Here is a 19,750-nt window from a genome sequence, read left to right on the forward strand (position 1 = left end):
GCATTTATTTAAGTTTACTTAGGAGCCAAACGTACTATGTTCTTCATTCATTGAGTTTTCTTATTTGGTTTATAAAAAAAACTGCTTCTCTTTCTCCTTGAGAACACCAAAGTTTAGGATCCCGTGTGTGTACGTATGCCTGTGTGCTCACATAAGCCCCCACACTCACAAATATACTGAACCTGGGATTCAAACCCTGACAGTATGACTCCTGGATCTGCCCTCTTTACAGCAGTAGAGCAAAATGTGAAAGAATTCATTGTCTGAGGGCAGCAAGCAGATTTAGGATTTAAGCATAGGGGTTTTCAAGACACATAACTGAGTGTGTTTTTCTCGCATCTGTATTGGGTGACCTCTCTAAGTCTGTACTGGGTGGAGTTCAGGCATTAGGGACATGGCAGTGTGCTCAAGGGGCCCCTCCTATCAATGTGCTGACATTCTAGAAGAGGGGGAAGTAAATCAGTGCACATATTGATCATGCCAGACCACTGCCCACTACTGTGAAAGCAAGACTGGGCAAAGCGAGCTGCTGTCACAGGGAGGCTGAACTAAAGGCCATGAAGCATGGCCCAATGTGTGCAAGGATCAGAAGATGCCCACGCCACAGGGACGCATCCCAGGGGAGAGGCAGCATAAAGAGGGAAAGAGCTCATTTCTAGAGAGAGGTGGGTAAGACTCCAGAAATGCTGCAGTGGGTTAGATGTAAGGTACAAGGATACAGATGGCATCCCACAGGTGTCTGTGAATTTCAGATTCAGCATATGTGTGGACAGTATTGCCAGACTCAGAAATGGGAAGAATGGGGAGGACCAGGATTCAGGGATGCAAGAATGAAGTGCTTCACTGCAGACATGCTGGGTTTGAAGTCTCTCTAGATAGCCAAGTGAATGTGTCAAGTTAGTGGTTGAACGTGTGTGAACACAGCCTACAGCCCAAAGTGGGCAAACTGGGAGCATCTCCATGCCAATGGTAACCAATGATCTGGGACTGGACACACCACCAGACAGACTAACAAGGACTCCAGAGGAATAGGGCTCCTTTCTGAGCCTGAGAGATCCCTACTTGGTGAGTTTCCAAGGTGAGGATATGGCAGCAAAAGAGATCAAGAAGGAAAATCCCAGGGTCTGGAGAGAAACCAAACAGAATGGGAGAATAGGGGTATCAGCTGTGTCCCCAGTTCCTGAGAGGTCCATTCAGGATAGCTATGGTGGACACCCCTGCTAAGCAATACTGATGTTGGTGGTGATTTCAGCAAGAAGACTCTACGAATCTGGAGAGGATGGAAGAGCCAATGGGAGCAAGGGCTCAGCTTAGTGATTAAGATGCCAGTGTTCCACACCATTTTCTGGGTTAATGTCCTGGCTCTGGCTCTTGACTTTGACTTCCTGCCGTTCCCTGGGAGGAAATGATGATGCCTTGTTACTTGAGTTCTGCCACTCATATGGTGACGTGGATTGAGTTCCTGGCCCCCGGCTCCTGGCTCCTGGCTTCAGCACTGGCCAACGGCCATCCCAGTACTGACCATTGTGAACAATTGAGAAGTGAAGCAGCAGGTAGAATCTCTGTTTTTACCTCTCAATTAAATGAAGTCTTAGGAGAAGTGGCACAGCAATACTGCTTGGGGAAGTCTTGTTTCTGACTACCTCAGTAAAGTCAAGGGTCAGTATCTTTTTTCAAAAGATTTAAAAATTTATATGCAAGTCAGATATACATGTAGAAGAGGGGGGAGTCATACACACACACACACACACACACACACACACACACAAAGAGCACTCAATCTTCCATCTACAGATTCACTCCCCAAATAACTGCAGCAGCCAACATTGGGAGAGGCTGAAGCCTGGACCTTCATCCAGATCTCTCTCATGAGTGGTGCGTGTCCAAGCAGTAGACCATCTTCTGTCTTCCCAGGTGCATTAGCAGGGAGCTGGGTTGGAAGTGGAGTAGCTGGGACATGAACTGGTGCCCAATGGGATGCTGACATCACTGCAGCAGCTTTACTGGCTATTGCACAATGATGGCCTGATGAAAGATGATTGTGCCATTTGCTTTCAGGCAGGAATTACTAGAATATGTTTTTCTGCTAGCGGAAACAGTGCAAGAGAGAGCTAGAGATATCCCAAGAGGAAGGACAATGAAATGCAGTCTTTCAAAAAAGAACAGGCAGAAGCCTCAGGCCCACCAGTGCTATTTGCATGGATGGGGTTCCTCCAAGGACTAGTTGGCAGAGATAGTCTCCAGGCTTTCACAGAAATATAAATGTCAGCTCATGAAATAAGTGCTGCTAGCTCACACTTCCATTACTGCCTCCCCGGGTTACAGAGATTGTGTCAGCTTTGAAGCGCTCCAAAGAAGGCAGGATGGTGGCTTTGAAATGTGGGGTGAAAGAGCTGGAGAAGCCTGGACATGGTAGATTTGGATTTGGGTCTGTTGGATCAGAGAGCATGAACTAGGTAGGAAAGGGAAAAATACATGAGCGTGATACATGTGTCAGATTCCGTGTGGATTGTGTGCAGGTTCCCAGTGCCATGGATGTCGGTACTGCCCGTGGGAGTGACACCTGCATGTGGGTAGTTATGTTACAGGAGCAGGCAGAGGAAAGCCAGGGAAGCACCAGCCCCATTCCCACACCTCCCTGGGCATCGCTTCTTTTGGCTGAAGTTGCAAAACTTGCAGAGAAGCTGGAGGAATCCAAGCATAGCTTTGATCATTCTCCACATCATTTGTTTTCAAATAGCATTTATAATATTGCTAAAATTCATAATATTCATGACTCCATGCTGCTATTTCTTGTCCTGCATATGGAGAAAATTAGATTATTTGCATACCTGAATGATCTATTCCCTTAAAGAACCACCTGGCACATAGTGTAGCCTGATACTACTGCTATTTAAATAGCACATTTCCATCTTATAAAATTTCCAGCCTATTACGATATAAAAATCATGTGCAGTCTCATTGGCTTCTAATAGTCTCTGAGCATGTTCATTCTCTTTCCTGTATGTGTGTGCCTTTTACTCCCATTTCTTGCTTTTTAAAATTTAACTTACTGTTTTACAAATACCTACTGTCATTACACGTTGTTTGAAACTCATTTTAATTACTTTATAGTAGTTTGTTATAAAACCATCTACCATGAGCATTGCTTCGATTAGTCTCAGCTGCTGCCACTGATTCTTTCTATACTAGAAACTCATCTAAACATGATCAAAAATAAAGGGAGGGAGAGTGTCTCTAATTCCTTAAGTTTTGAACAGCAAAACATGTACCAAAGGATAGCATTTCAATAAAGTCACCTCCAAGAAAGATCTACCATCACAGACTATTTTCTGTGTTTGAAGCTACATGATTTAATCTTCTATGCTTCCACTCTGAATTTTTCTCATGTTCCACATCTTGCTTGTTTCAAGAGTAACTTTAATCTCAAAATCAGCTATCCATACACCCTGTCCCTTTTTTTCTTGACTTCACTTAAGTGTAAATAAAGATAGTCAATCAATACATATTTATCCTGTCCATTGCATATAACATATAGGCAGAGCTTTAACAGAAAGTCATTGGCTCTTTTCCATTTTTTTTTTTTTACTATAAATGCAAGTATCAAAACAATCCCAAGCATCTGGTTATACTGCTGGCAGTCGACCCCCACACTGCTTCAAAATCTCATGCAATTTCATTGTAGCTGCTACTTGAAATAATTTCAACTGCAGCTCTTTGACCAAGCAAAAAGGATAAGGCATGTCATTTCTATTTCCAACTTTGTGGAATTTTTAATCTAGAGAAACACAGGTTTCTACTGCTACCTGACACACCCATGTTTGTGTCATGTAAACCTGCACCCTATCTGGAGTTATAGTTAGGTGACAGCGCCCCAACAAAAGAAAGAAAAATTGTGCTGGATGTACGTTAAATATGTTTTTATACGTATCTGTGTCATGTGCCACCTGGAATTCTTTGCTGAATATATGAGTACTTAATCAACACTAACATGAGTGAAAGGTTGTTATTTAAAATGAGTTGGACCAGATCCACTAACATTAGTTGTGTTATGTTTGTGTCTCTGATGGATACAGAAGCTTCCTGTTTCCTTGGGCATTGTTGGCCATCTTAGCTCTTGAAGTACAGCTTTGATGTTTTATGGATTTTGCCATGTTGCTAATACCAGTGTGCTCCATGTATCCACCATTTCTCTGGAATTATCTATTCAATCCGTTCTTCTTCATGTTACTTTAGTGATAGAGGAGCTTCTGGGTGTCGAAGTACACATTTTACTGTCATGTCATGCCTTCTGATCTCATAAAGTTGTCCTTAGTGGCCTGAAAATCAGGCCTGTCCACCTTGCAGATGCCATGTTTTCATCACTTTCAAGACTCCAACGGTCAGTACTTTCTTTTTTGTCCTTGCTCAAGTTCTTCCCTCAAGTGAAGATCATGAGGAAACTGACTGTCATCTGCAGCCTGGTGCTGCTACTGCACACAGGGGCCAGACTTTTTTTTAGATTATGGAAGATATCAGATTGACAAAATAAAACCAATTAGAATGTAGTGTTTTATAACAATGGGGGAAATGAGTATATTGATACATTACTGTTTTACATAGCTTTCTGGGTATATGTTTAAAAAAATAGAAATCATATATGTTTCCAGTAATACTGAAATGATGAAATCATGTCAGATTCACAGGGATGAACATAAAGCAGCCATTAGAAAAATTCATGCAGTGTATTATTTATTTATTGGCATAGCTATTTCACAATGCAGTAAGTGAGAAGGGGACTAATAGTTGAAAAAATGCCTAGCATCATCTTTTAAAAATGTACTTATTGGAAGAGGTATTTGGGCAAGTAATTAAAATGTCAGTTGAGACAATGATCTTTCTACTTGTTACTTATTGAATTGGTTATTTAATGTGACATTAAACCTTTGACTGTAAATTAGACATGTTAAGGTTAAAGGAAGAAGGGGGAAGGTACTGTTAGAATTTTATCTATGAACTACATGAAACCTGTTTTCTATGTTTGTCAAAGATATAATTCTTTTTAAAGGATACAGATTAAGATGACCATTTCAAACACTCAGGGAGTAAATCAGCAGATAGGAGGTCTGCCTCTCGCTAATGAACTTAAAGAACATATTTATTACATAATTATGTACCAAGGATGACTTTGGAGAAGGGTTTGCTGAGTGATATTTTCAAAATGATATTTTTTTCCTTAATTTTTGCTTTGGCGTATGTTGTGGGTCATTTCTTATAAGAAACTAGTCAATTGGGGAAGATTTAAAAGTGGAAAGGAAGGGCCCGGCGCGGTGGTGCAAGTGCTTAAGTTCCTCGCCTTGCACGCCCGGGATCCCATATGGGCGCCGGTTCTATCCCCAGCAGCCCCGCTTCCCTTCCAGCTCCCTGCCTGTGGCCCAGGCAAGCAGTCGAGGACGGCCCAAAGCTTTGAGACCCTGCACCCGCGTGGGAGACCCGGAAGAGGCTCCTGGCTTCGGACTGGCATAGTATCGGCCATTGCGCTCAGTGAATCATTGCACGGAAGATCTTCCTGTCTGTCTCTCCTCTCTGTATATCCGCCTTTCCAATAAAAAAATAATAAAAATAAAAATAAATCTTTAAAAAAAAGTGTAAAGGAAATACTTTCTAAAGTTAAGACAAGAGTCTGGTTTTTATAACATTTACATTGGCACTCTGTGCCAAAGTTCCCTATTCCACGTGGAAGGCAAAATAGAAATAGTTGGGTTTCAGGGAGGATCATATTAGATGAACAGTTGAAGGTAACCACAAGCACTAGAAGATGTGCCTGTTTAGTATTGGAACTTACTTTAGAAAACCAGATGCGATGGTTGAAACTACAGAGAAAAATGTGAACCTGACACGGGGGTGTTTTCTTTCCTGACCAGCAGGTGCGAAGCATATGACTCAAGGAAGGTACAAAATAGCAGGGACAGGGAAGAATCACCCTGAGGGGTGGGGAAGAGGAGTTACTGGCACCAAGAGGGAGATTTGATCTGCCCCTCTCCACAAGGACTCCTCTGATACTTGAGATGTAAGGTGACATTGAGCTGTTCAAGGACTGGACAGGTGTGCTAAAAACTGGCCAGCATATCTTACTCAGGGCACAGGAATCTTTCCGAACTCTCACTGTTCTCTAAAAATCAGGGAGAAACTAGCAAGAGATTTGCTGACTTCAGGTCATAACAGTTGAGTCTTTAAGTATTATGAATATTGCTTAAGTAATTGGAATCAGCTGAAAAATAGGTGGCACTGGCCTTGATTTCTGGCTACTTTGAATTTATCTGGACTCGCCAAGACTTTTTCCACCTGTCCCTCTTTTTCTAATCTCTTTCATGATTCCATTAACAGTGGTCTCTCAGGCCCACCAGAAGGTTCTGGTATCCAAGCTGTACCTGGTTTTTCCTTAGTTTTCCCTCCCTACCTTCCTGCTGCCTTCTTAACGTAGTTAAAATTCTGTTTTGATTGTGTTTTTGACAGTTTGTTGTTTGTGATATCCTATAGTTGGATCGCCCTGCCTGGTTTCTCCTTTATAGTCAATTTTCTACATTACTACTCCAGTGCTGCTGTGTCCATCTTGTTGTTAGAGTTGCAGATCCTGCTGGTGTTTCTGGACTGTCTCCTGCAGCTGCCCCACCAGCATGCTGCAGTTCCACGGTGCTGTCCACCCATTGCAACAGAGGTTCAAATCCTACCCTGAGCATTCTGAGACAGACATGAGCAGCACGTGCAGGTCATATGGCAAGCAGGAAGGGCATAACCAGCAGTTCAAAAAGCACATGGGTACAAAGTCCCAAGGACTGGTGCCATCCTCTGCTGTTTTCCTAAGCCGTAAGTGCAGGGAGCTGGATGGGAATTTGAACAGCTGGGACATGAACAAGTGCCAATATGAAATTCTGACCATGCAAGGGGAGGAATAGCCAGTTAAGCCATTCATGAAAGGTCCAATACACATGGATCTTAAAAGAAATGAAGCTCAGGTATGTGGCACAGTGGGTTAAGCCACCACTTGGGATGCTCTCACCCCACATCTGAGCGACTAGGATTGAGTCTTACCTGTACTACTGATCCAGCTTCCTTTATTGCACCTTGGAAGCAGCAGGCAATGGCTCACATACTTGAGTTTGCTGCCCGAGGCGAGACTTGCCGCCCACAGGGGAGATTTCTGCCTTTGGCTTGGCTGTTGCTGAAATTGAGGGAATGAGCCAGCAGATGGAAGCATACTTCCTTACTACTGCTCTCCCTTTTACTGAAAAACAGAAAGAGAAGGAGGGAAGGAGAGATGAAGAGAGGGAGGCAGAGATTGGGGTGGGCTGGTGAAGGAGAGAGAGAGAGAGAGAGGAGAGGAGAGGCAGGGAGGAAGGAAGTAAAGAGGAGAGGTTGGGTGAGGAGAGAAGGGTAAGGGAGGGGAGAGGAGAGAGGAGGAGAATGAGAATTTTTTTCCTAACTATTGTTTTATTATAGTAGAATATAGAATTTTATCTTTTTTGTCTTCTCAGTTTTATCATTGTTTCTTAGTATGTGCATTATTTACAATACAGAAAACATGAGAATCAGTTAGCGGAAAGCACAAGCACAGCAAACGAGCCCTTGTTTTCTCTGGGTCTTGAGGACGCCTTCCAGCCTCCCTCAGTACAGTTACCTTCTCATAGTGCTCCAGTCACTGCTTCCACCCCTCCCTTGCTTGGGGTTTGTCCTGGTTTTTTGTTTTGTTTTTTGGGTTTTTTTCACTACAAGTTAATGTGTCCTGTGTATTGTCTGTTTCTTGCATGGATTCCCCAGGGACCAGGATTTGTGTGTGCATCTTCTCTACCACATTTCCTTGCATATGAGGGACACACACCAAGGACCATGTCCAACTCTGTGGGACAGAGTCATTCAGAGGGTCTTCAGAAAGCTTATGGAAAATGCACTTAAAAAGAAACAATGGGGCCCGGCGCGGTGGCGCAAGTGGTTAAAGGTCCTCGCCTTGCACGCCCGGGATCCCATATGGGCGCCGGTTCTAATCCCAGCAGCCCCGCTTCCCTTCCAGCTCCCTGCCTGTGGCCTGGGAAAGCAGTCGAGGACGGCCCAAAGCTTTGGGAACCTGCACCCACCCGCGTGGGAGACCCAGAAGAGGCTCCTGGCTTCGGATCGGCATAGTATCGGCCCGTTGCGCTCACTTGGGGAGTGAATCATCAGACGGAAGATCTTCCTCTCTGTCTCTCCTCTCTGTATATCCGCCTTTCCAATGAAAAAATAATAAAAATAAATCTTAAAAAAAAAAAAAAGAAACAATGCATGGATTTCAAAGTGGGGTTTTTTTGCATTAAATTAACTATCCTTTAATTCCATTTTTTTTCTCTAAACTTTTTGTACTATCAGATGAGTTGGAAATGTAGGAAGCTCTGACAAGCAGAACTAGCAAATCAGGTTGGAACAAGGGCCATTGAAAGTCCAATTTTGATTTTTGAAATTTATGGGGTAGAGACTTGTGAGTCATGCAGTTTTTCGGTTGGAATGGTGCATTCTGGAAAAATTAGCCTGACCTAGTGAGGAAGGGAGGCAGGAAGCTGAAATTGGAATCTACAATGGGAGTCAAGGAGCTGGGTGAAACACTTGTCCTGGGTGACTGTTATGCAAGTAAGTAGAAAGCGACATCCTGCCTTAGAGCAGTTACCTAAACATGACTATCTTGAATGTTGGTAAAAGACTGGAAAACCTACTGTAGCAGAGTGAATCACAGGAGCACCAGTCAGGCATCTCAGAGAACTAAGTGGATATTCTAAATGTCCTAATCAGCAGCAGTAGCTAGTTGTAGAGTGCACTGGAATGTGAATCCCTTTGTGTAAGTATGTGCTTAAATACATGTATACTGATATGCTAGACTCATCTGGAAAATATACAAGACTATTAACGTGCTGAGAGATTTATAGAAAGTTACTCACTGGTCTTTACTATGTCATGCAATCCTATGCTGTTTGATTATTGTTCCATGAGCATGCATTGTTTTATAATTTAGTAATCCAGGTAAAATATATTTTACAAAAGGAATATCAAGGCTGTGCATTTGATTACTAAAATCATTTCAAATCTGTTACCTAAAAAGCTCTTGACACACAAAGTATGAACACTGAAATCTGAGTACAGTTAAGGGGTTGACTAAAAATCTGATGATGTGACTCTTAGCTGAGGGACAGTAACAATTCAAGTAGGTTTGGAAGGCCTGAGCTGAAATTGGAGATTTCCTCTTAATCAATAACAACACTACTGTAGTACTCGAATCTACCCAGAGTCAGACAGCATCTTCTGATGAATGAGTAATGGACATTGATCATCCATAGCCTGTGATCTCCTGGGAAAAGGTTGAGGTTTAAAATCAAGGTGTTTTTCACACAGCTGCAAACACATGTTCCATGCTTCCTAAGTCAAAAACTATGATTGCATTTGCCAAAAAGATTAAAAAAAGAAAAAAACTCATAAGAAATCTGGCATTAAAGACTTGCTGCTTGGACAGATGTCTGACCTGGTAGTTACCACACTGATTGGGATACACCCATCCCATTTTGCAGGGCCTGGGTTTGTGTCCTGGCTCCTCTCCAAATGCAGCTTCCTGCTAATAACTGCCCTAGGAAGCAACAGGTAGTGACTCTAGTAGCTGGGTCCCTGCCATCTGCTTGGGAGCAGGATTGGGTCCCAGGCTCCCAGCTTGCAGCCATTTGGGAAGTGAACTAGCCAATGGGAGCTCTGTCTGTATGTCAATCTTTCTTGATTTTTCAGTTTCTCAAATAGATAATTTTAAATATATATATACACAATATATAAACTATATATATACAATATACAAACTATATATTGTTTTCAAGAACTTTTTGGAAAGATTTGTTACTTTTTTCCAAAAAGATTTATTATTATTGCAAAAGAAGATTAACAGATAGAAGGAGAGACAGAAAGATCTCCCATCTGCTAGTTCACTCCCCAAATAGCTGCAATGGCCAGGGCTGAGATAATCTGAAGCCTAGAAATTCTTCTGCGTCTCCCACACAGGTGCAGTTTCCCAAGACTCTGGGCCATCCTCTGCTTTACCAAGCCACTAGCAGATCTTCCATTTGCTGGTTTATTCTCCAAGTGACCACAGCAATCAGAGCTGGACCTGTTCATAGCTAGCATCCAGGAGCTTCCTCAGACTCTCCTGTATGGGTACACGGGCTCAGGGCCTTAGGCCGTCCTCTACTGGCTTCTGAAGCCATAACTAGGGAGCTGGATTGGAAGTGGAGCAGACAGGACTCAAAATGTTGCCCTGTTGGCACTGCAGGTAGAGGATTAGTCTGTTAACCTCTCTACATCAACCCCAATGATGCTTCAAAAGTAATTTTCTGAAAAAGTTGTGCAAGTAGAAGTGAGCTGAATCCAAATCCTTCTCTATTGTGTCGAGTTTGTGCATCAAAAATAAGACTCTGTGTTGTTTGAAAGATGAGAATCAAAATATTCTTTGAACATATAGATGCTGCTGTCATCTTAACTTTATTATTATTAATGCTTTCCCAGGTGCCAGTTCAACGGACTCTGACAGTGAAAGTTTGGCTTTCAAAGCAAAGACTGGAGCTATGCCACAGTAAGTGTCCCTGAGTTGGTCAGTTATTTGTACAACAAAGAATGGCAGCAGAACAGTGGTGGGGAGGGCTGTGTATCAAACCAGCGTGCTGTGTTTGGATGGAAAATTTCAGCTGAAGTCCATCTGAAATCAGATATTTCAGGCTAAAACATAATTTTTAACTTTAATTTAACCTTTTAAGTTCACGTTTCACCACCAAATTGCCAGAATCTAACCATGTGCTGTGTTAGTTTCACAGATGGTTATTTGATTGTAAAAGTATGAAATGAGCAAACTGAAATAAAAGCAATTACATCATTACTGAAATGTAAATAAGGATGTAAATATTTAATTAGGAAATCTGTTTCTAGTTAGATCATATGCTTGAAAATGGCAAAATGCAGTTATTCCTACACAGATGCATGGAATACTAATAAAATGTAAGTATCTATAATTCTATAAAAATAAAACTGAGAATAGTTGTATAGATGACTCTTTACATTGAGAATTTGTTTCTGAATTGTTTAATCACAGATTTAAAGGGAATTATAGAAGATTATTTTAATTTACCATAACTTGTTTTGGACACGAGTTCAAACTTGGTGATGACACGTGACTCACTTCAGTACAGCCAACTGCTTGGCAAATTAGGCCTAAAAACCAGCTCTTCCTAATCTTTTCCTTCCTCCTCACATGTATGTACTAAGAAAACACAAACTGCCTACAAAATAAGCAACCAGAACAAAGGCCAAAGGCTAGGCTTAAAAGTAGACAAGCAAAATTTTTGAGTTAATACAGCGCTCTCTCCGTCAAGATTTCAAGTATCTGTTTACTGATAAAGATTTGACTTTTTACAACTGTGAGTTTTCTGTTAGGATTTCCAGTTTAGTGCTGTAGAATCTTGAACAATGTGCCAGTTATCCTGAGCAGCTTGTCTTCCACCACGTGTTTATTTTGCTCGATGTCTTTAAGACACAGCATCTACATGTACTGATGGCAACTCTTCCGGTCATAGATTTGTGGGTTCCCATTTCGGAAGTAATTGCATGAGGTGGATTGAGTATACAAAAAGAAACCTACCTCTCATGTCAAGTGTTTCAGTGAGATAAGTCCTGACTGCACACTTGTCCCTGTTTTCCAGAGCTCAAAAGAAAACGACTTCTGTTTCCTTAACCATTGGATCATCATCCCCAAAGACAGGCGTGACTACAGCCGTCATCCAGCCCCTGTCTGTCCCTGTTCAGCAGGTCAGTGTGCCTTGGGCCAGGACCGGGAGGGCTTGATTTCATCAGTGGATCTGCTGGCTTGAAAGCTACAACTTTGGTTTTAATTAGTGCTTCCCCTTGAAATGTTTTCTGAGTGGAACACAACTGGGAAAAAAGAAAATAGTAAGTAATGCTTTTTTGTAGTCTACTAAAATTAATTTGTAATCCAAACCATACCACCAATTAGTCAGTTTGTGCTTTTCCATTGGGAACTTTTTTGTAACAGACAATAATATAAAAGCATGTCTGTTGTGGCTATGACTATTTGATTAATCTCCCACATACGCCCCCTTTGCATTTAGTCTAAACAAATGAAAAGGTAAGTCCAGTAAGTCCACATGCCATCAAAAAAGCTTTCTCATCCTTAAAAGCTATGCAAACAAAAAAGTAATTCAAATCCCTTCATTTCACTATGCTTTTTCATTTTGTTTTTTAATTTGCTCTTATTTTTTGTGAGACTACTTTATCCGAAAAAGAACAATAATGCAATCTGCTGGAAAGCCATTATAGTGAGTGTACTGTGCAAAAGCAAACAAGACAAATTTAAAAGAAAAGTAAAAATGTGCTATCGGGACATGTTTAGTCTAATAAGCTAGACATCTGTGGCCCACATTGGAGTACCCGGGGATTCAATTCCCAGCCCCAGCCCCCAACTCCAACTTCCGGTGAATAGAGTCTGCGGAGGCAGTGGTGAGGATATCAGTAACTCAGTTCCTATCACCCATGTGGTTCCAGGCTCCCAGGTTCAACCTAGCCCATTCTCATCTGGAGCAGGTATCTGGAGCATGAAGGATTGGATGGCAAATTGGTTCCTTGCCATCTCCATCTCCTCCTCTCTCTCCTGTTCATCCCCCTATTCCTCACCCTGTCCTTGACCCTCTCCTCAAATATCTCTGTGTCATGAAGATATAACACTTATGTTCAAATGTATATTCACAGAAGAATTCTTACCTATTAAACATTTATGGGTATTTTAGTAACTGAAGTAGATAATACTCCGATATATAGAAAATGCGGACAATAGGAAAAAGATTAGAATTCATTAGCTTGAGAAAAATTGACAATGAGTTACTCAGAGACATATGTCTACACACACACACACACACACACACATACGTATATACATATATGTATGTAGTATATTTTCTTTAAACCCTAAACAGAAACAGAATTTATGGAAATAATTCTGATTGAATCAGTGGACTTGCTCAGTTTGTGTTGTTTAAGCATTGGTAAGTTTTGAGACTAGACTTTAAAAAAAAAAAAAGATTTATTTATTTTTGTTGGAAAGTCAGATTTACAGACAGAAGGAGAGACAGAAAGATTTTCCATCTTCTGGTTCATTCCTGAAGTGGCAACGGTGGAAGGAGCTATGCTGATCCAAAGTCAGGAGCCAGGAACTACTTCTGGGTCTTCCATGCGAGTTCAGTGTCCTAAGGCTTTGGGCCATCCTCAACTGCTTTCCCAGGCCAAAGCAGGGAGCTGGAGTAGCCGGGACACAAACCAGATGCTCATATGAGATCGCAGCACATGCAAGGCGAGGAGTTTAGCCACTAGGCTATCACACTGGGGCAAAGACTAGACTTTTTAGTTCAGGAATAAAAAATAGATCACAGCTCATTCCCAAATAATTTATAAATGCTTGAGAAGCAGGTAGTAGGCACATGATCTATTTCTTGAATGTGGCAGAATATGGCAGGGTATAACACAGATCCCTATGAACTGAAAGACTTTTGTGCCTCTGATTATAAGAAGTGCATTTTCGAATACTTTCAAAGGTGATGTGTCCCACTCCTCCAGTTGGGAGAGTGGCATGCTCTAAGGGACTCTACACTTTGTTATTACTGACAAATGGTCGGTACTGACCGATGGTATTACTGATATAAGTGGTCCCATGAGTGAGAAGATGATCTCTCCATGCCCAGTTGCTTCGCCTGTAAGATGAGGATAATGATGCCACCTGTCTCACAGGAGCTGGTCTTCCTGTGATACTTAGAACAGGGCCTGGTGCCAAGGAAGTCCTTGAAAGTGTTCATGCCTTATTTGGACCTTGAAAGGCCATGCAAAGGTGAAGTCCAGACCCCCCTGCATCACAAGCTAGTAAAAAATGTCTCCCGGAGACGGTGAGTCAAGTCTCTCTTAGCATCTCCAGGATCTCTGTGGTCTCCTGTGGTGTATTTAAACACACAGTGTTGGATCAGCTTCCTTCTGGATTGGGAGAGCCACCAGAGTAAGTGAATAAATAGATTGTTTGAAAATAAGGAATTGTGTGCTTGCTTTGGCAGCATTCCCAGAACCAGTCAGGGAAGATAAGTGTGGCCTATGCCAGGATGACTCGCACATTCGTGAAGCTATCCATATTTTTTCCACTGAATTACATCATGTACATGATAATATCCCCATCTTTCCCAATGTTGTGATGACTGTCATGAATCTCTCAGTGATTTGATTATCCCTGTTTTCAAGAAAAAAAAAAACAGTATAAACATGTGTAGTTATAATGTCTACGTATGACATGAGTGTTAAATTTTAGGCCCAGTATGGTAACCTAGTGGCTGAAGTCCTCACTGTGCATGCCCAGGATCCCATATGGGCTCTGGTTCGTGAAATGGCAGCCCCACATACTATCCAGCTCCCTGCTTGTGGCCTGGGAAAGCAGTCAAGGACGGCCCAAAGCCTTGGGACCCTGCACCCACATGGGAAACTCGAAAGAAGCTCCTGACTCTTGGCTTCAGATCAGCTCCAGCTCTAGCCAGTGTGGTCACTTGGGGAGTGAATGAGCGGATGGAAGATCTTTCTCTCTCTCTCCTCCTCCTCTGTATATATGTCTTTCCAATAAAATAAATAATTAAGTCTTTAAAAAATTGTTGAATTTTAAAATTAAAACCAGACTTAATTTAAAAACTAAATAGACAATTGTACGCAGAGAAATATTTTCTGTCCACTGTTGTGAAGTCCTCATAGTTCCCCACAAATGAATGCCATTCAAGAACCTTTCTCTGTACCTTTGTGCCTGGCCTGTCATGACAAAAAGAAATTCTTCACTCTTCATTTCCTACAATGCCTTTATTGAAAAAGAGTCCAAGTTAAAAATAATATAGATTAGTTGTTTGATCCTTTTGCTTCTCTTGTCAATAGCTTACACTTTTAATTCAATGCTTCCAGTCAGTATTTAAGAGGAAAATGTAACGTCTGTGAGAACTTTTTAAAAGACCCCTGTGGAAGTCCCACACACAGAAATCCATTTGGTAATAGCATTTAAAAGCTTGTGGCTCCCCCAGGACCCTAGTAACGTTTACCTTGAATATCCTTTTGAACAGAGGAGAGGAACAGATGTGAAATGAGGAAGCAGAACAATGTCCGTACTGTAAGAGCCGACTAGTAAAATGATGTATGGGTTGCTTTCATCCACTCGTTTCATTCAAGTGCAGTGAACCCCGGAGTGAAAGGCTTCTGTAGCCCATCTTGTCAGCAATTTCTATATTGAGAATTTGATCCATGTGTCTCTGCTATTTCAGGTTCACAGTCCAACTCCATACCTCTGCCGATCTGACGGAACCGCTGCTGCCTACTTTCCTCCTGTTTTTACAAAGGTCTGACATCTGGAAGTCTCATTCTCTGTGTTTGGTTTGATCCTGCAGTTTTGCTCACATGTGACTTGGTGCAGCAGTCTTCAAAATTTCAAAAGGACGGATTGGGAGGCTTGTGCTCAGGGACACTTTTGGGGGCTCAGTATATAGTCGTTGAACAGATGCTGTGTGAGTCTCCTGCTGTGAAGGGTATGGGAGGTGTGGGTGTGTGAGCAGGGACCCAAACGAGCTTAAAATCTAGTACACAAGCCAAGACTGGTAGCAAAAGTTAAGAGGCAATATTATGTGAAGAATGTTCTTGGTTTTTTTTTTTTTTTTTTTGCTTCTCAGCGATATCTTGACAGATTAAGCAAGCTTTATAGAATTTTCCAAAAATAGACTCATTTTCAGTTGCCCTAAGATAGCAACTTGCATCACCAGGTTAAATGACATCCCTTTCATTGGTTGCCTGGTAAAATCAGAAATGGTCCCTGGTAGCGTTTCTTTCTTTTTCTTTTTTCCCTCAAATTATAAAACTATATTGAACGACAGACCCAAATAAATGGACAAATATGTCTTGCCTAGCAACTGAAAGACTAAAAGGCAGATATGACTTCATGATTGACCTGCTTTTTGCAAATGTAAGCTGAAACTTTAGCAGGTTGCTTGTTTCCACTTCTTTATTTGATACAGAATTTGGCAACCTGACTTTACAAGTTGTGTGGAAGAAAAGAATGACCAAGAAAAGCCAGGATGGGAGTGGGCATTTGGCCTGGTGGTTACAATGACCTTGTCCCACCCTGGAGCATCCAGGTTGGATACCCAGCTCAGGTTCCAGCTTCCTGCAAGCACAGTGCCAGGAAGCGGTGACAGTGGCTGAAGTTCTTGACTTCCTGCCACCCACATAACCTAGAGTAAGTTCCCAGTTCCTGGCGTTAGCCCAGCTCTGGCTTTTCCAAGCATCTGGGAAATGAAGAGTGCATGAGATTTTTGTCTGTTTGTCTCCCTGCCTCTTGAATTGCAAAGATAAAAAATAAGAGTCAGGATAATCGTGAAGAAAAAGTTAGGACGTCATGGTAGGGCAGGAGTGGGATTTGTCCTCTGAGATAGGAAATCTCTCCAGCAGTGTAGTAATTAGGAAAGGGTGCTGACACTGGATTAGAAAACCTGGTGGGAGAGTGATTACAACAGAGCCCAGAAAAAGACCCCAGCACCTATAGAAACTCGCAGGTTCCTGGAAAAGAGATGAATCCTTTTCAGTGGTGAATAGATATTAACTCAGACTCCTACCTCATACTTTTCACACCCCCAAAGAATCAGTAAACTGAAAAACAAATGTGAAAACACATCCATGAAACCTTGATGAAATGATACAGAAAACCATCTTCATTATCTTTTTTTCTGAACTGTGATTTCTTCCTCTCCTAAGCAGGTCTGAATTCAAACTTCATTAACGATCTTGGTATAAGCCGTTGTGGGATTTGATCAGTCGCAAAGGACAGGAGACAGCAGTGCTGGAACTCCACTCCTAGACAGAGTAGCAAAGCTAAATGTCCTGAAACCCCCTACCAAAAGCTGCACATCCCTGGACTGCCCAATGATTGCTTCCCTGGAGGCGTACAACAGGAGCTGAGTATAGAGCAGTCAGCTTTGTTCATGTTTATGTAGTTGAAGAGCTTTTCCCAAGCAGGTTCTCAAGGGGTTAGAAGGTGCCAGGGCCCAATGTGTTCCTTGACTTAACTACTTGAAGTCCCTACTGATGGTGTAAGGGGCTACGGAATTTCAGTTGACTCCCCTCAACCCCTCATCACCACCACCACCATGCTCCACTCTGGTGGCCTAGAGTGTGTAATAATCTAGATAGAGAACTCTGTTTCTCCCTTGCATTCCAGCTTTGAGACGTAGATTCTACAAGTGGCCCTTCTCCCTACCTCTCCCCGCCGCCCAGAAAAAACCCATGTAGCATTGTGAGCACTTTTTTGTGCTAGTTGGATGGCTTATATGAGAAGCAAAACAAAATTCTGTATTAGGACAGAGGTTCATCATTACAAAATGCAGTTTTAAGTTTCTGGAAGCAGAGCACACATCCTTGGGAAACTGCAAGTCTCTAATTTCTGTGTCTGGATTAAAGCCTTCCTCTTTTTTCTAAAATTGTTCCCTTTTCAACTTGCACCTGCTTTTTCCTTTTCCTTTGGGCAGTTTATTTTCTGCCCTGCTGTGCTGAGTCCTCTTCATGTCTGGGATCAGGCTTTAGCAGATTTTGGAATTACTGCTGCTGATCCTTATGTGTAACTTCAACTGACCTTCACCTTGTCTTCCTTAGCACCTTCTTTGATCTTTCTCTGTGGCATGATGGTGACAGTGGATGGCCATTGGGCTTTGCCAGGACAAGGGTGCCCCCATTCATTTCCTCCCACTCTTCTGGATGAGATGCTCAGGGCTTCTGCCTGCAGGCCAGTCAGCAGAGTGGTGAGCATGGCTCAGGCAACAGAGCTGGTATGAACTATGGGTTGGAGAGTTGGGAATGCAAGATGGCCAGGAGAGAGTGACTCCCATATGGCTTCTCTTTCCAAATAGTAAGAATCCTCCAAGAAATCATGGTATCTGGTAGAGTTGAAGCATGATGGGAGATGCTACTGAAACAACCCCCCAAACCACAAATCTTATGAAGTGGTAATCCTCATTACCAAGTACAACTTCTGACGAATGACTCTCCGTCTTCTTTGGGGCTACTTGATACATTCTTGAAGGATCTCTTAATGGCTTACTGTTTAGCCATGGCTATATATGTATAAAATATCCGTGTATAGTTTGTTTTCAATTGGCATTTCAGTGCGTATACACAATATGCAATGCTCAGTTCAGAGAAGTTGGTGTAATTATCAACTCATCATTCATCATTCCTTTTGTTGAAAACATTCAGAATCCTTTCTACTAGTTATCTTGAAACAGGGAATTAATTCTAACCACCAGAGTTTCTCTGCTGTGCTATGAAGAGTCTTCCTATCCAATTGCATCCTGTACCTGTTAACCATCTTTTCTCCATGTATGCCACACCCACACCTTTCCAAGCTCTGATGGCCACTGTTCTGTGCCTAATTTCCCTTAGTGTCATGGCCTCCATTTTCATCCATACTGCTGCAAATGCCAAGATTTCATTCAGTCACAACAAATAAATAATATTCCATTGTATATAGTTGACACATTTTAAAAATGTGTTTGTCCATTGGTGGGCCCTAGTTCATTTCATATCTTTGCTATCAAGAACATGGCTACTGTACACAGGAGAGTGAAGATAACTCTTTTCCTTTATAGCTCATTTTCCGATAGCTCTTTTCCTATAGCTCATTTCCTTTGAGTATATACCCAAGTAGGAGACTGCTGGATCATACAATTGTTCTTGGGTTTGAGGATCCTCTGTGCTGTTTTCCACAATGGCTATACTAATTCTCATTGGCACCAACAGTGAATGAGAGTTCCTCTTTCTTTGCATCCCGTGCCAGCATTTGTTATTACTTTGTGTATGGTAATAACCATTCTGACAGGTGTGAGATGATATCTTATTCTGGTTTTGATATGCATTTCCATGATGATTTGTGATGTTGAGTATTTTTTCAAATTCTTGTTCAGCTATATATTTTGGCAAGATTAAAAAAGCAAGTTCCAAGAGGAACAAAATTGAAACTCTGGATAACTATGCAGTTTTGACTGCCTAAGTTCCTTGACATTGTTCCATTTGTATATCACTCCCCAAGTGGCCACAATGGCCTGAGTTGAGCTGGTACAAAGCCAGGAGCCTCTTCCAGGTCTCCTGTGCAAATGTAGGGTCCCAAGGCCTTTGGCTATCCTCTGCTGCTTTCCCAGGCCACAAACTGCATGGGAAGTGGAACAACCGGAACACAGTCCAGCACCAATATGGAATGCCAACAATTGCAGGTGGAAGAATAACCAGTTGATCCATTGTACTATTCTTCCCCTACTTTTAAAAAAATATTGTTTTCTGTGATACATTTTGTAGGTATAAGGATTTCCTGCTTTCTCTCTCCTTTCTCCCTTCCGAATTTCCCCGCCCACCATTTTGCCCCGTATCATTACAGTTGTATAGTCCTTTGGCAACAATTACAAGTTTAACATTCTGCTTTTTCAGTGCATATCATGACACTGTAGATTTAGTCAAAAGTAGGAATTTCAATATCATATTAACATGGTATATTTAACTGTTTCACTAGGAGTCCTCCTTTTATTTGGGAGTTGAAATGCCTACTGCAGTGTATCTTCCCTTCCTGTCATGCTAGTCTCCATTATATAGTTCATCTATGAGAATATGT

At 41.9% G+C, this 19,750-nt stretch overlaps 1 protein-coding gene across 2 annotated transcripts in view; it reads left to right on the forward strand.

Annotated features, from left to right (window-relative positions):
- The window catches only part of PALLD (palladin, cytoskeletal associated protein), a 390,044-nt gene that overhangs the window by 155,671 nt on the left and 214,623 nt on the right, over window positions 1–19,750 (forward strand). For both annotated transcript variants that reach the window (XM_040965793.1, XM_040965794.1), the window contains exons 3-5: window positions 10,543–10,609; window positions 11,730–11,835; window positions 15,372–15,446. In XM_040965793.1, coding sequence (XP_040821727.1) covers window positions 10,543–10,609; window positions 11,730–11,835; window positions 15,372–15,446 — 248 coding nt within the window. The remainder of the gene's footprint in view (window positions 1–10,542; window positions 10,610–11,729; window positions 11,836–15,371; window positions 15,447–19,750) is intronic.

The sequence above is a fragment of the Ochotona curzoniae genome, unplaced genomic scaffold (genome assembly GCF_017591425.1).
Source record: "Ochotona curzoniae isolate NIBS_2020 unplaced genomic scaffold, NIBS_Ocur_1.0 scaffold_4505, whole genome shotgun sequence".
Taxonomy (NCBI): Eukaryota; Metazoa; Chordata; class Mammalia; order Lagomorpha; family Ochotonidae; genus Ochotona; species Ochotona curzoniae.